Source organism: Rhincodon typus, chromosome 1, assembly GCF_021869965.1.
Source record: "Rhincodon typus isolate 14 chromosome 1, sRhiTyp1.1, whole genome shotgun sequence".
NCBI lineage: Eukaryota > Metazoa > Chordata > Chondrichthyes > Orectolobiformes > Rhincodontidae > Rhincodon > Rhincodon typus.
This window is the reverse complement of record NC_063332.1, coordinates 135,390,371-135,407,707: the sequence shown is the minus strand read 5'-3', so window position 1 is coordinate 135,407,707 and position 17,337 is coordinate 135,390,371. Positions and strand designations below refer to the sequence as shown.

Here is a 17,337-nt window from a genome sequence, read left to right as displayed (position 1 = left end):
TCTGAAGAAGGGTCTAGGCGCGAAACGTCAGCCTTCCTGCTCCTCTGATGCTGCTTGGCCTGCTGTATTCATCCAGCTCTACACCTTGTTATCTCAGATTCTCCAGCATCTGCAGTTCCTACTATCTCTGAAACAACTTTAACCCCACTGCGAAGCCTCTTCTAAGGATGCCTACCCTGAAGAAGTTACCCTCCCATTTCTGAAGAAGGGTCTAGGCCCGAAATGTCAGCCTTCCTGCTCCTCTGATGTTGCTTGGCCTGCTGTGTTCAACCAGCTCTACACCTTGTTATAAGAAATAGCTGGCTGTTAGTTTAACCTCGGTGATGGGGAAATTTCTAGAAATGATAATTCAGGAGATAATTAAGAATTACTGAAGCAAATGCAGGTTAATTAAAGAAAGTCAGCATGGATTTGTTATGGTAAAACTGTGTTTAACTAACTTTAAGTTTTTTGATGAGGGAGTTGATGAGGTTAGTAGTATTTATATAGTGTACATGAACTTCCAAAAGCTGTTTAACAAAATGCCACCTAACAAACTTGTGAGTGAATTTAGAGATCACACAATAAAAGGGATAATAGAAGCATGGATAGGAAATAGCTCAGAAAACAGAGATAGTGGTTAATTATATTTGGACAGAAGAAAGGGTTACCTGGAATTCCCAAGATATTGATGGTAGGACTCTTGCTGTTCCCAATATATTTCAATGATCTGGACATTGGTGTACAGGACTCAAGTTCAAAATTAGCAGATGGTACAAAATTAGGGAATATTGCGATCTGACAGTGTTAAACTGCACAAGGATACAGACTAGCTGATAGAACAAGCAGATAAGTGGTAAATGGAATTTATGCCGAAAAGTATGAAGTGAATCATTTTGATAGGAAAAAAGCAAACAGACAATTTAAAATAATGGGTATAATTCTTAAGAGAGAGAGAGCAGAAGGAAGGTGTACATGTTTATAAACCATAAAGTGGCAGGGCAATTGGAGAGAATGGTTAATAAAACTTTATCGATAGGGTCGTAGAATGCAAAAGCAAAGAGGTTATGATAAACCTGTACTAAAACACTGCATGGGGCTAGGGGAAGAAGGCGGGTAAGTGGCATTAGGTGAATTGCTCCTCCAAAGAGTTAGCACAAACATGACGGACTGATTGCAGGCTCTCTAGCCTTTACACTTTACATTCTATCCACTGCCGCCCATTCTTTAAAATTCACATGCTAGGAATGAGCGCAGGAATACTAAAATTTTTAAATGGCTTCAGAGTATAAAAAATCAATGACAGTCTAGCCTATGGTCCTGGATTAACTTAAGATATTATTCTTGATATGATCAATTTTATTTAAATGCAGGGTTTGCGAGAACAATCATTCCTTGCCCGTGCTCCGGTGTGTAGAGTTGAGAAGGCAGCGGTTCAGACATAAGCAGCAGCAGTTTCTATTAGAATATTTTTGTCCTTTAAAAAAGAATAGATGGTAAATCTCTAAGAAACTTCTGCCTTAATTTATGATGTGACCCTACTCTACTAAGTTCCTGGACAAGATGTTGAAAAAGAAATGTCTGCTATAACGCCTTCCATCATTAGAACAGCATGTCATAATTGATAATGGGGATCAAACACATACACACGCAAACACACACACACACACACACACACACACACATACAGCTTTAATAGCTAAAAATAATCATATTTAACTGAATTAAACCAGATTAGAAGGATAGATTTATCAATGGTTATCACTCAGCTGGTAGTGATTTTATTTCAATCTCATGTACTTGTGAGCTAGCTTTTAGAATGAGTGGATGAACATCATTGCAGACCAGTGTTGACAACATTCATGCAGTGTGTGAAGTTTATCCTCATTGCACTTTTCCTGGGTAGTGAACGAGGGCAAAAAGCTCCAATTTCCAGGCACAATGTCCAAAATCTAATCTATGCCTTTATTACATATCCCACCATATTAGAAAGCAGAGCATACGCCAAATGCTCAGGTTTTTAAATGCATTCTGTAGGCTAACCAACATAGATCTCTTCCAATCCCCTTTGTAACCCTTCTAACCTTTCTTTAATAAGTATCACTCTATTTCCAGATTATCATAGAAAAATAATATATAGGTTCAGGAGTAGACCATTGGCCAATTAAACCTGCTCCACCTTTATCATGGCCTCAGCTACACTTCACTACCTCCATCATCGACAATTTTTGTGGATCAAAAGTTTATCTAATTCATCTATGAATATTTTAAATGAGGCCGTCACCACTCCTGTCTGGAGTAGAGAATTCTAAAGAGTAATGTCATTCTGAGGGAAGATTTTTCTCCTTTTCTTGTGGGTTATGGTGAAACATGCGGCAAGATTGGAAATTTTGGCAAAGCTCATCTTGATGTCGAGATAATCTTGCGCATCTTTTATACTTTTCTTTAGCAGCTTAAAAAGATACTCGCTGGGCAGTGGCAGGTTTCGAGGTGAAAATGATCAATAATGACTTGCTAATAGTCCAACCCACCACAGGTTGTGATCTTACCAAATTTGCCAAACAAACTAGCTGTAGGGAAAGTTCAAACAAAATGTATTCTTTGTGGATTTAACTTACCATATATTCCATTATGTTTACATTAGACATCAGGTACCAAAATCTCAAGCATGCTCCAAGGGCATCAGTCATATGCAACTCACATCCAACATGTACCATACTCTAAAAGCCCTCATGGCACATTTGTAAGCACTTGTAGCACACTTCTGCACTTCAATACTCCGGCATTTATTATTGAAATATTGTTGTAAGGACACAGTGTGCTCAAGGACAGCTCATAGACCAGACCAGGAGACATCTCCAAGCTCTTTACTCGCTGTCATAGAGCTCACTGACTTTGAGACTACCTGGATTCTTGCAGCATCCCTGCCTTTCATTGCCTTGGTTGGCTTTTTGAGCATTATTTTATACAGTCTGTCCATGTTCTTCGTACGATGGTGAATCACCTCCCATTTCTGCACAGTGAACTTCATCTAACCATTCCAACAATGTGACCTTTTGAAGTTCTACACTGCCCTCCTCATAGTTAATAGTTCTTCCATGTTTTGTGTCATCCACAAATTTTTAAATTGTCCCCTCCTATCCAAGATTTAGATCATTTATATATATCAGGACAAGCAATGGTTGCAATACCAGGTCCTGGAAAACTCCGCTACCAACTTTCTTCCAGCCCAACAAATACCTATTAACCATTACTCTCTGTTTTCTATCCCTCAGTTAATTTTGTATCCGTGTTGCTACTGTCATTTTTATTCTATGAGCTATAACCTAATTCTGTTGCGTGGCACCATATCAAATGCCTTTTGGAACTTGACATCAATAGCCCTGCCCTCACCAACCCTTTCTTGTGCCTCCTCAAAAAACTCTAGCAAGTTATTAAGACACATTTTCCCTAACAAATCCATACTGACTCTTTTGAACCAACTGACATTTTTCCATATGATTATTATTTCTTGACATTACCCCAGCAACTAAATTAAACTGACGGGTCTGTAATTGCTGGGACAAACTTTATAAGCTTTTTTGAAGAAGGCCATAATATTTGCAATTCTTCAATAATAAAGTCATAGAGTATTACAGCACAGAAAGAGGTCCTTCAGGCCGTTGGGTCTGCACAGCTCATCAAGTGCCTACCTATCCTAATCTCATTTCCCAGAAATCCTCCAGCACTCCAAATCCAGAGAAAGTTAAAAATTAATTTTTAGTACCTCTGCAATTTCCATTCGCATTTCCTTCAAATCCTTGATGCATGACTGTCTTATCAACTGTACATACCAAATGCTTAGCCAAAACTTCCTCCTTATCAATTTTAAACCTTTCTAGTGACTGACTTTCCTTCTCTGCCACCATGACTTGGGCAGCATCTGCCTCATTGGTAAAGACTAATTCAAAGTATTCATTCATGCATGACTCTTGCCTTTATGTGTCAGTCCTCTTTTTGGTCTCTAATCAGACCTCCTCCTCCTTTTACTACCATTTACAATTGATAAACATTTTGGGATTTTCTTTTATGTTAGCTGCCAGTTTTTTCTCATAATCCATCTTTGCTTCTCACATTTGTTTTCTCAACTCACTTCTGAGACATCTGTATTTAGCTTGCTTCTCAGTTATATATTTTATTACTTAACATCTGTCATAAGCATATTTTTTCTTCTTTAACCTGATTAATATCTCCTTTAGTATCCAGGGAGTTTTGGAATTGTTCTACATTTCTGTTTTAAAGAATTATACCTTGACTGTGTCTAAACCATTCAAAGGTATCCTGGTATTCAACTACTATTTTACCAGCACAGCCCACCATAGCCCAGCCCAGCCCAGCCTAGCTCTGTTTCTTGTGCCATTGAATTTAGCTCTCCACCAGTTGATTATTCTTAATCTGGATTGAGCAATGTTGTGGTCTAACCAACCTTCTGTACATTTACCACAAGACTTTCCTTTTTTAATTCTCCACCCCCTTTGCAATATAAACCAACATTCCAATTGTTGGCTTTATTAATTGCTGTAACTGCATGCTAGATTTTGATGATTCATGTCAAAGGTCACCCAAACCACTCTGCCTCACTATTCTGTATTCTGTCTCACTATTTAAATTATATTTTGGCTTTTTATTCTTCCTCTCACAGCGGATAACCTCATATTTTCCCAAGTTATAGAAGGATAAGGATACCAGAAAGGTATAATTATTTTCATATGCAGAGAGGATTATTAAGTACATTTAATTTTCTGAGCTGGCATTGAACATCCTACATGGTTTTATCTATCAGCACACATAAAAAATATTCCATTTGCTGATGAACGTCAATGCATGGCTCATCCTGGAGGAAAGTCGCTACAGTTTATTGACAGACTTTGAAGCAGCCTGCCCACAGTCATAATGTGCTGCAGGGTGGGCTTAATTGATGGATAGTGAGACTTCTACCCATCAGTGGTAGGGAGCCCCATTCTCTCGAGTTGCCAGCCATTTTAATTAGCTGCCAGCTAATTAGAATGGCTAGCAGCTCCAGTTCCAGTGGCACCAGAACTCCATACTAGAGACTGCGATAAAGGATAAAGGCCCAAGTGGATCCTTGAACCCAGGTATGTAACAGGCATTGGGTAGAAACATAGAAACATAGAAGATAGGAGTAGGAGGAGGCCATTTGGCTCTTCGAGCCTGTTCTGCCATTCGTCGCGATCATGGTAAATTGTCCAACTCAATAGCCGAATCCTGCTTTCTCCCCATAACCTGTGATCCCATTTGCCCCAAGTGCTAGGGATAGGGAGGAGTTGGCCACCTCAAGGAACTATGCAAGGAGTGTTGAGGCTTGATTTTTAAATTTCAAGCAGGGGAGAAGTCATGCACAGTGGTCATCTTCTGAAGAGATTACTTTGTTAAAAATTTGCAACACAAAACCAGCTGCCTGCTCCCACCTGCCGACCAGTTCCAACTTTGAACAAGATCAATTAAAACTTAATTATTTATTTACATATACTAGGCAGGCTGCTGCTTTTAGTTCTTATCCACCCTCCGTACTTTGGGACTAAGCTTGGAAGTGGGTATGAAGTTTGCAGTGGGTTGGACAGCCTACCTATTTTACATGCTGCACCACCCTAATGATTCCCAGCAGCAACATGTAATAACAAACACTGTATCATTTTGTGTCTCCCCCAAAGCTTACTTACACAGAATCATAGAATCTGTACAGTGTTGAACCAGACCATTCAGGCCATTGAGTCCACACCGACCCTCCAAAGAGCATTCCACCCAGACCCACACCCCTACCCTATCCCTAGAGGTTGTAAATTGTTCACTGTTCAATATTTATAGGGCTTGAATTTCCACAGGGATTCTCCTGATTGTCTGTCATAACATCAGCAGAGATACCTCAGAGGTGGTGCAAATAGACTTCAGGAAAAAAAATGACAGAAAACAGGAAATGACCAGAAGGATATAATCGTTTCCACCTGTGAGATGATAATAAGTACATTTCATTTTCTGAACTGGCATTGAACATCCTACATGGTTCGATCTATCAGCACAAATAACTAATACTACTCATACTGTCCAATGGTATTTACCTGGGCTGTGGTTTGTTTCATTTTCACAGTTGTTTTGCTTTTCAATAACTTCCTCAGGCAGGTTCAAGATGACAGATGGAGTTTTATCATGATTGTCCATGTCTCCATTCATTTTCTTAACATCAGTGTTGTCTTCTTTGTCTGAAAATATAGAAAATAATGACGAAAAATGGAGATATGAACCTGGATTATTCAGTTTCTGCGAGCTTTCTTCAGTTTCTTTACCATCAAATGAGTAGGTAGAAATAGTGGGATGGATGGCAGGTGAAGGAATGGAAAACGACCGCAAAAAAGAGTCACAAATCGAGAAATTCCTTTGGGCCCACTTTGCTAGTGTAACTGAAGGTGGGATATCTCAACTGGCCTCATCCTGGCTGGATCTCTCCTGGTAACAAGGAGGCCATTGCAGTTGTTATATGATTTGTCAAGAGCTGCAAGGACACATTGTCCTCCTCAATCCAAGCAAAATCACTTTTTTAAGTTAGAGTTTAAGTCTTCCAACTGATCAAAATGCAAATTTTCTTTACCTATTTTTGTTTATTTACTAGAGATCCTTTCTGGGGTTTAATTCCTTGTACTAAATTTTGCGGTCTTTATGCTGATTCAAAGGGAGTCAGCCAGTGTGATTTCAACTGAGGCCTTTCAAGAATGTAATTTTTTTTTCATATATGAACAGTAGTGAACCTTTTCTGCCATTCTGGCTGATCTGTGGCCTAACTCCATGTACCTGCCTTTGGCTCATATGCTTTAATAACTTTGCATAACAAGAATGTATCTACTTCAGATTCAAAAGGAACAACTGATCCAGCATCCACTGCCATTTGTGGGAGAGAACTCCAAACATCTTTGTGATCCCTTTGTGTGTAGAAGTGCTTCCTAACATTTCTCCTGAACGGTTTGGCCCTAATTTTTAGACTATGACCCCTGGTTCCAGAATCCCCAAGCAGTAGAAATAATTTATCTTTAGCTACCCTCTCTTTTCCTGTTAGCAATTCTTGAAGTATTTCCTGGTGAACATCACTCTCCCACTCAGGCCCTCTTATTGTGGGAGCAAAGGTAAAGGATTGCAAGAAGGACCAATATGGTCTAAATATATGAAACCTCGCCAGAACCAAATCATAGTCTTTTTTTTTGTGGGAAAACCTGCTAGGTTGAAATTAGATTTATTCTTTCCCACCATGGGAATTTCAGACCATTGATTCAAGGGGGCTAAAATTCTTTACTGCTAATTTACTGAAAATAGAATGGTCAGTGCATCTTTCATTCACTTTGCAACCAATTTCCAGCGTAGTGAATTAACTTAAAGTTTCACAGCGAAAATTTAGCTGTCTGTGGTTTAATGCAACAATGAAGGCTGAACATACTAGGACCAGATGAGATTCACCTTTTGAGTGCTGAGAATAACAAAGTAACAAAATTAAATAACTGTAATTGCTTTCATGTCTGTGTTTGATGTATCTGTCAAACATCTCATTTTACTGACATGATTCATTCGTCACTTGGTACTGCCTAGCAGGTGCAGATTTTAAATGACTGTATCTCTATATATTAGCTGCAAAGTAGATCTTCTGTCTAACTCATTGCCTGACTTCTAATACGCACGAACTACTAAAGATTCCATGCCTGGAATTTTCAGTGGATTTTCTGCCAATCCGTCACATGAACTTTGGTGAAAGAAGAGTGAAAGCCCCAGAGAACCAGTGTTCTATTCAGTGTTTGTGCCATTTCTGGGATATTTACAGTGAGAGAATGGGGAATGCCAATGGAAATTTGACTCATATTGATCCCAATAACCTTCAAAACAGTCTTAATTCCCTTTGAATATGGTTTCAGAATTGCTAAGTTGAATTTTGATGTTAAAATGGAGATCTTGCTCAGAGATACTAGGTGCCATTGATTTAATGAGACTCTGCTGACACCTGAAAGAAAGAAAGTGGAAGAAAGTTCAGATTGTTCGAGAAATAAAATAATTCTTCAGTCAATACTTCAGATGTCTGATGTTTTAAATGTAAGGAGAATCAGACAGGTGCATTTACCTATTTGATTTCACCAAAGAAAATCACTCTGATTAATTGTGTAACATTGTGCTACATTAAGTGGCATTAAGTATTGAAATAGATTGAAAGTATAATGAATTAATTCTATATTCAGAGTATGCTCGACAATTCAGTTTATCCAGTCAATCCTGGCTTATATTGTTGTAATTAGCCTTCCGTCATTTTAGCATTTTCACTTGAGGACCAGTGTTATCCTTATCTATAATTATCTTAAAACTTGTGGAATTATGATCTCTGTTCCCAAAATGCTTCCCACTGAAACATCAATTACCTGGCCAGGCTCATTCCCCAACACAAGGTCTAGTACAGCCCCTTCTCCAATTGGATTAAGTGCATATTGTTTCAGAAATCCTCCTGGATGCATGTAACAAATTCTGCCCCATCTAAGCCTAGGCACTAAGGGAGTCCCATTCAGTGTTGGGAAGTTAAAATCACCCAATACAACAATCCTGTGCTTTTCACATTTTGTTTTCATTTGGAGAGTGCATTTCAGCCTCATTATGAATGGCACAATGTACATTATTGAGAATGATGTTTAAAATTACTACACTACTCTCACTAAGTCCACATTGAGCTTGGTCAAGTCATTGATGGCCAAGTAGATTTTGATTTGTGGAAATAACATAATTACTAATTAAAATGACAGATGTCTATTTACGAAAAGAATATCAAAAATGCTTTAGCAATTAAAAGCAATTAATAATTCACTGACTTCTTAGCTTGACTAAAGTATCTACCCTCAACCCCAGCCCCACCTTCACAAAGTCCTGACTTTTGACCCAGTATTTGGGAATAACACCTATGTAATGCTTTGCATTTATTCTTTAATTTTCCCACATCCCCATAATCTGACTCATTCCTTCATCAGCACTGCACCAAATCCTCCTTGTTGGGCAGGTTGTTTAAATAGGCATAACCTGAAGCAACTGAGAGGCTAATTATCCAGAGAGGTTTTTGTAGATTGGCAGCAATTTATAAGTTTTCAGCACTGCCCCTTGACAAAGACCACCTTTTGAAGGTTTCAAAACTGAGCAGGAAAAATGATCTTTTACATATGCTTGCAACTTGGTATTGAAACATCTGAAATGTGAGAGACCTCAAAATAAACCTTTGAAAAACTGTCATAAAGTACATTGATATACCTGGAATTATTTCGAAGGCACCTGGGCTATTTGGACCACTCAAGGGAATGTCAGCATCTTCAGCAGTTTTGTGGAAGAGGTCAAAGGAATACCTCTGCAAAATGCAAAGTAAAATAACAATGTTAGCACCAGTCTTGCCATTTTCAATGCAGACAAGAATAAGACAAGGCTACTATCAGGTATATGATGTACACCATTTCCCAGAGGAACCTGCAAATTATGTGTTCAATCCCATCAGAAGTGCCACTGTACAGATAATTGTTATCAAGTATCACGCATATCAGGCAGGAAAATTCCCTGTGGAAATTCAGAGTTGAGATATATCAGATTTGTGTGTTTGTTAGTGTCTTTCTGTGCATACAGTGAGAACTCATAAGCTTTGATTATACACAAAATGTATTGACAATCACAAGCACACAAGGTTTCTATTTGGCCCACAGAATTTTTGACACTTCATTGAAAAAGCTAAGCAATTTGATTCATGCTGCTGCTCGTCCCACAATCTTGTAAAGCTTCCCCTTTAGGTATATATCCAATTCTCTTTAAATAAATAGTTATTGAAACTGCTCCCAGCTCTATTCCAGACCATAATAATTTACTCCTTTAAAAGTGTTTCTCACATGCTGCTTCCAGTTCTTTTGCCAATTATTTTAAATGATAAGTTCACTAAAAATAGAAGCAGGCCATTCAGCCCATTGAACCTGCTGATGATTATGGCTGATATGCATATATCCTCCCAAATCCTTCTGCTCCTGCACCCCTCTTTAGAATTGCACCTTTAATTTTATATTGCCTCTGTGTTCTTCAAACAAACTGAATCACTTCATCTGCTGCTTATGCATCCATTTCAAGTTATCTCTGCTCTTTTGAAGTTTAACACTACTCTCTTTAAAGTTCACCATCCTTCAAAGTTGCACAACATCTGCAAATTTTGCCCTCTACACCGAAGTCGAAGTCATTAACATATATCAGAAAAAGCAGGAATCCTAACATTGAGCCCTGAGGAATTCCACTACCAAAAACTACCTCCATTGTGTAAACCACCATTTGTTTAATGACTGGTGTGGAGACAATGGGCTGAAAGATCTCTTTCTATGCTGTATTAAACACCATGACTTTATTATTCTACTCTCTGTTTCCTGACATTCATGCAATTTCATATCCACATTGCTAATGTCCCTTTTATTCCACGAGTTCTAACTTTGTTCCCAAGTCTGTGTGCAGTGGTTTATCAAGAGCATTGTAGAAGTCCGTATATAACACATCAACACCATGCCTATCATCTACCCTCCCTGGATTAAAACCATAAGACATAAGAAATAGCACAGGAATAGGCCACTCAGCCCATTGAGCTTCCTCCATCATTCAATAGGATCATGACTAATCTGGTATCCTTCATGTCCACTTTCCTGCCCTTTTTCCACAACTCTTGATTCCACTACAGATCAAGAATCTATCTCAGCCTTAAATGTACACAAGGACTATACCCTCACAGCTCTATATGGCAAGGAGTTCCAAAGACTCTCAATCATCTGAAAGAAGAAATTCTCCTCATCTCAGTTCTCATCAAAAAACTCCAGCAAGTCCGTTAAACACAAATTTCTAGTAACAAATCCTTACTAGCTTTTCTTAATTAATCTCTATTTCTTAATTAATCTCTATTCTTGAAGGGTCTAGGCCCGAAACGTCAGCCTTCCTGCTCCTCTGATGCTGCTTGGCCTGCTGTGTTCATCCAGCTCTACACCTTGTTATCTCAGATTCTCCAGCATCTGCAGTTCCTACTATCCATGTGCAAATCCCCTCTTTAGTCTCTATTTCACCTTTTGCCAATATTTTTGCTGTTTATATGTGTATATGTCATTATACTATGGCCTTAAGAGGTGTATTTTATCCTGTTATTTTTTTTAATGAAGAAAGGTTGAGACAGAGGTGACAAGTGGCTGAGGCAGAGGTGAAAAGTGGCCTGCTCACAGCCAATTAAGTAAACAGCTTGTGAGGCCTTGGGTTTTTTTTAAGTTGGAACAAGAGAAGCAGCCTGATTGGGTGGGTTAAGCTCCCACAGAACCAGGATTTTTAGTTTTAGCTTTCAGCAGTTGCTGGGATTATGAAGCTGGATGTGGAAGCTCTCATTCTTCTAACTGTTACAGCTAAAACCTGGGGTTCTCTTCCTGCTGTTAGAATTGCATGTGAGACAATCTATTTTACTGAATTCGCCTTTGCCAAGGGTGTATTTATGGGAGGTTACTATATTGGAACAGTTAATTAGCAGTAGTTAATATCTATATATTATTTTGTTAAGCATTTTAATAGAGATACAGTTAAGCCAATTGTTTTATTTTTATTTTGTCTGTATTTTAACTATAGTACAAAAATAACGTGTGTTTTACTTAAAGTCGAGTAGTTTGACCATGTTCTATGTCGAGCCTGATTTGCAATTTTTATATCAACTGCTCTTATCTGTTATTAGCATATTCTTTTTTGCTTCATCTTATTTTCCAGCTCTTTCATCATCCAAGTAGCTCTGGATTTGTTTGCATCCCTTTGCCCTCATGGGAAAATATCTTTACTGTAGCCAAATTAGCTCTTCAAAGGAAGTGTTCAAACCTTGACCACATGTTCTAGATTGACACCTCAGTGCTGCAATTTTTGAGCTGATATTTTTCAGATAAGTTATTGAATTAAGCATCTGTTTGCCATTTTAGGTTTACATTATGAATCCACAGTGGCATTTGAAAAGCCAAAGAGAGTACTACTTGGTGTCATTGTCTATATTAATTGCTCAACACATATCACCAAAACAAATTAAGGCGGCATGGTGGCATAGTGTTTAGCACTGCTGCCTCACAGTGCCAGAGACCCAGGCGACTGTTTGTGTGGTGTTTGCACATTTCCCCTGTGTCTATGTGGGTTTTCTCCCACAGTCCAAAGATGCAGATTAGGTGGATTGGCCATGCTAAATTGCCCACAGTCACCAGGGTTGTGTAGGTTAGGTGGATTGGTTGTGGAAAATGCAGGGTTACAGGGATAGGATAGGGGTTGTCAGGGTGAGATGCTCTTCGGAGAGTCGGTGTAGACTTGTTGGGCTGAATGGCCTGTATCCACACTGTATGAGTTCTAAAAAAATTTGATAGGTCAAAAATAAGGAGATTCAATTTTCAGAGGACTTGAATATAAAAGCAGGGATGTACTACTGAGGCTTTATAAGGCTCTGGTCAGGCCACATCTGGAGTATTGTGTGCAGTTTTGGGCCCCATATCTCTGGAGCTGGCCCTGGAGCAGGTTCAGAGGACATTCACGAGAATGGTCCCAGGAATGAAAAGCTTAACATATGAGGAACGTTTGAGGACTCTGGGACTATACCCATTGGAGTTTAGAGGATGAGGGGGGATCTAATTGAAACTTTCAGAATACTGAATGGCCTGGACAAAGTGGATGTTGGGAAGATGCTTCCATTGGTAGAAGAGTCTAGGACCCAAGAGCACAGCCTTTGAGTAAAGGGAAGGAGATAAGGAGAAAATTCTTCAGCCAGAGAGTGGTGAATCTATGGAATTCACTGCCGCAGAAGACTGTGGAGGCCAGGTCATTGAGTACATTTAAGACTGAGATAGATAGGTTCTTGATTATCAAGGGGATCAAGGGTTACGGGGAGAAAGCAGGAGAATGGGGTTGAGGAACTTATCAGCCATGATTGAATGGTGGAGCAGACTCGATGGGCCGAATGGCCTAATATCTGCTCCTATGTCACATGGTCTTATGGTCTTATAAAACAAAGAGCTGAAGATCTGAAACAAGATCAACAGCTGCTGGAGAAATCAACAAGTCTGGCAGCATCTGTGGAGTGAATGATGTTTCAAGTTCAGTTATCCTTCTTCAGAACTGTTAGAACTAGAAGTAGTGGTATTTATGCTGATGATGGGGGATTTGTGGGTATGGTAAAGGAGTGAGTGAATAGGTGGAGATGGAGCCCAGAGAGAGACAGAGAAAGAAAGTTAGGCAGACAAAACGATAGTTGATAATTAGCCATGGAAGTAGAAAAGCTGATAATGGCGACAATGAATAGGTGAAAGTGGGTTGACTATGCTGAAAGCTTTGCTCCCTTTGCTTATTCTGAGACCTATATTGATATGATTATAGTGAAATGTTGTAACTGCAGTTACCTGAACTAGCCACTGTGTGTCACATATGGTCTGAGAGAATCTGAGCCGGAGATTGGAGTGAGACATTTATCTCACAAAAACTGATTTAACTTCTCCCTTTTATATTTTCCTTCACTTTTAGCTACTCCTTAACATAATCACTGTCCTGCATTACGAGTGCATTGTGGTACGTAGAATCCCTGCGTCTTGTTCTCTGTAAGCCCTGCTTTTCATCCAGATTTGAGATGTAATTTGAGTGATGATAGTGGCTTGGGATGACATTGTTTTATGTTCCTTGTTAAAGAGAAGTCTTGTATCCTGACACACACATGCTCCTCTGGGATGTGATCGGCAAGCTGATGTTTTGCCAGTATTGAAAATTGGAAGGGTGAGAACTTAGGAAATTGTTCATTTAACACGGTTAGGAATATGACTTCATTAGTTTGATTCCAGGAGTAGTTCTTTCACAATACAAAGACAGCCATTCCTTAGTCATGATTGTTTGAAACTGAGACTTTTGACATAATAATTACTAAATAAATGACTTGAATGAAAATGTAGATGGGTGGGTTACTAAATTTGCAGATAATCCAAAGATCGGTGGGGTTATGGATAGTGTTGAAGGATACAGCGGGCTATACATCAGTTGCAGGTGTGGGCGGAGAAATGGGACATGGAGTTTAATCCATGCAAGTGTGAGGTGCTACACTTTGGGAGAGCAAATGTTAAGGAAAAGTATACAGTTAATGGCAGGACCCTGGCATTGATGTACAGAGGGATCTTGGGTTCAAGTCCATTGTTCCCTGAAACCAGCCGTGCAAGTAGATAGGGTGGTAAAGAAGGCATATGGCATGCTTGCCCTTTTTGGTTGGGGAATTTAGTACAAGAGTCAGGATGTCATGTTGCAGCTTTATAAGACTTTGGTTAAGCCACACTTAGAGTACAGCATTCATTCTGGTTGCCACATGACAGGAAGGATGTGGAGGCTTTGGAGAGGGTGCAGAAGTGGTTTACCAGGATGCTGCCTGGATTAGAGCGTATGAACTGTAAGGAGAGGCTAGTAAAACTCGGGTTGTTTTCTCTTGAGTGGTGCAGGCTGAGGAGAGGCTTGATAAAAGTCTACAAAATTATGAGATGCATAGATAGGGTTGATGATCGGAATCTTTTTCCCAGAGTTGAGGGGGCTGAGGGGGTAAAATTCAAAGGAGGCATGAAGGGCAAGTTTTTACACAGAAAGTGGTAGGAGTCTGGAACGCACGCTAGGGCTGGTCGTTGAGGCAGATGTGATACTGGTATTTAAGGGACTTTTAGATGAGAGTATGAATATGCAAGGAATGAAGGGATATGGACCAAGGGCAGGCAGAGGGATTAGTTTCATTTGGCATCATGTTCAGCATAATATCATGGGCTGAAATGCCTGTTCCTGTGCTGTACTATGTTCTGTGTTCTACGAAGCATAATGTTTCACAATTTACATCCCAATTTATTATGCAATTATTCTTGTGGCTCCTCATCTCAGTCTTAAATTAAGACAATCCTTTATTCTGAGACTATGTTCTTTGGTCATGGACTCTTCTAGATGGGAATTATCCTCTTAGCATTTACTCTGTAAAGCCTCTTGAGATTTCGATGAGATCATCTCTCATTCCTCTAAACTCCAGCTGGTAGAATCCCAACCTGTGGAGCCCTTGCACATAAAACAATCCTTCCATACCAGAGATCATCCTTGTGAGCTTTCTCTGAACTATCTGCATTGAAGTCATAGATCATAGAATCCTTATAGTGTGGAAACAAGCCCTTCAGCCCAACAAGTCCACACTGACCCTCAGAACATCCCGCTGAGATCCATCCCCCTATAACCCACCTAATCTACACATCCCTGAACACTATGAGCAATTTAGCACGACCAATTCACCTAACCAGCACAGCTTTGGACTGTGGGAGGAAACCGGAGCACCCAGAGGAAACCCACGCGGACACGTGGAGAATGTGCAAACTCCACACAAACAGTCGCCCGAGGGTGGAATTGTACTGGTTTCCTGGCGCTGTGAGGCAGCAGTGTTAACCACTGAGTCACCGTGCTACCATGAAATGATACCATTCTTTAAAAAATGGAGACCAAAACTGTTAACAGTACTCCAGATGTAGTCTCACCATCATCTTGTACAGTTACGGTAAGACTACCTATTCTTATACTCCAGTCCCTTTGAAAAAAGGTCCAACATTCCATTAGCCTCAAACAAAAAAATGAAATTGCTGGAAAAGCTCAGCAAGTCTGACAGCATCTGTGGAGAGATAACGTTTTGGGTGCAGTGACTCTTCCTCAGAACTGACAGCAGCTATGGGGTGGGGGAGGGGGTACGGAGTAAACGATAGTTGGAGGCACAGCCCAAAGACAGAGAAGAACAATTGGACAGACAAAGGTGTGGATAATGAACAGGCTAAGAGGGTGAATAGCTGTTAATGGGGACTGTTAGTGACTAACAATGGGTTATGTGTAATAACAGACCATGAGAATAACAAGGCCTGTTGCATGGAGGTTGGGGTAAGGACATGGGAGAGCTCAAGCCCAAAAATTGTTGAACTTGATATTGAGTCCAGAAGCACAAGAGTTCCCAAGCAGAAAATGAGGTGCCAATTCTCTGTCCTCACCTTCAATGCCATGGACTCTTACATTATGACCTAACTTTTTATGACCTACCTTATTGAACATCTTCCAGAAATCCAAATATATCGCATCTACTGGTTCCTCTCTATCACCCTGGTTAAAACTTTCTTGAGAAACTCTGATGAATTGGTCAGACATGATTTCCCTTTCATGAAACCATGCTGACGTTGCATCATTAAATTATAATTTTCCAAATGTTCTTCTATTACTTCATTAATAAATGATTCTAGTACCTTTCCAACAACAGATGTTATTCTAACTGTTATCCCCTATAGAAACACACTTTTTGTCTCCCTCCCTTTTTGAATGGGAGTATCATACTCGCAGTTTTCCAGTCCTCTGGTACTTCTCCAGAATCCAAGGATGTTTGAAAAATTATAGCCATGCATCCACTATCTGTAGCTACTTCTTTTAGGTTTCTATGATGCAAGCCATCAGGGCCAAGGGACTTATCTGCTTTTGTCCCCATTAATTAGTCTGATACTACTTCTCGAGTGATGGTGATGGTACATAATTCCTCCCCCATATTTTCTAATATTAATGGGATGTTTGAAGTATCTTCCATCATCAAGCCTGATGTAAAATATCTGTTTGACTGCTCTGCTACTTTCTTGTTCCCCATAACAATCTTCATTTTCTAAGGGGCCTATGGTCACTTTGACCTTTCTCTTTTTTTTTACATATTTAAAAAGTCTCTTACTCTTTCTTTATATTCCTTATTAGTTTGCCCTTATAGTTTATTTTCTCCATCTTAATTATATTTTTATTCCTCCTTTGCCGAATTCTGAATTTATCCGAATCTTTCATGCTATCACTTTTGCCTCTTTATATGCTTCTATCACAGAATCCCTACAGCATGGAAACAGGCCCTTTGGCCTAACAAGTCCACACCGACTCTCACAACATCCCACCAGACCCATCCCCCATAACCCACCTCATCTATACATGGACAATTTAGCATGGCCAATCCACCTAGCCTGCACATCTTTGGACTGTGGGAGGAAACCAGACCACCTGGAGGAAACCCATGCAGACATGGGGAGAATGTGCAAACTCCATCACAGACGGTCACCCGAGGGTGGAATCGAACCCAGGCCCCTGGCGCTGTGAGGCAGCAGTGCTATCCACTGAGCCACCATTTCAACTTAATTCTCTTCTTATCTTCTTTAATTAGCCATGGTTGATTTATCCCTTTCCTAGAGTCTTTTCTCCTTATTGGATATATTTTTGCTGAAAGTC

General features: G+C 39.7%; 1 protein-coding gene across 1 annotated transcript in view; it reads right to left on the bottom strand.

Moving 5' to 3' along the window:
* The window catches only part of LOC109911257, a 115,802-nt gene that overhangs the window by 49,229 nt on the left and 49,236 nt on the right, over positions 1-17,337 (bottom strand). Inside the window, exons 4-5 of the mRNA XM_020510555.2 lie at positions 9,295-9,388; positions 6,096-6,236 (exon numbers count right to left, since the gene is read on the bottom strand). Of these exons, the coding sequence (XP_020366144.2) occupies positions 6,096-6,236; positions 9,295-9,388 (235 nt within the window). The remainder of the gene's footprint in view (positions 1-6,095; positions 6,237-9,294; positions 9,389-17,337) is intronic.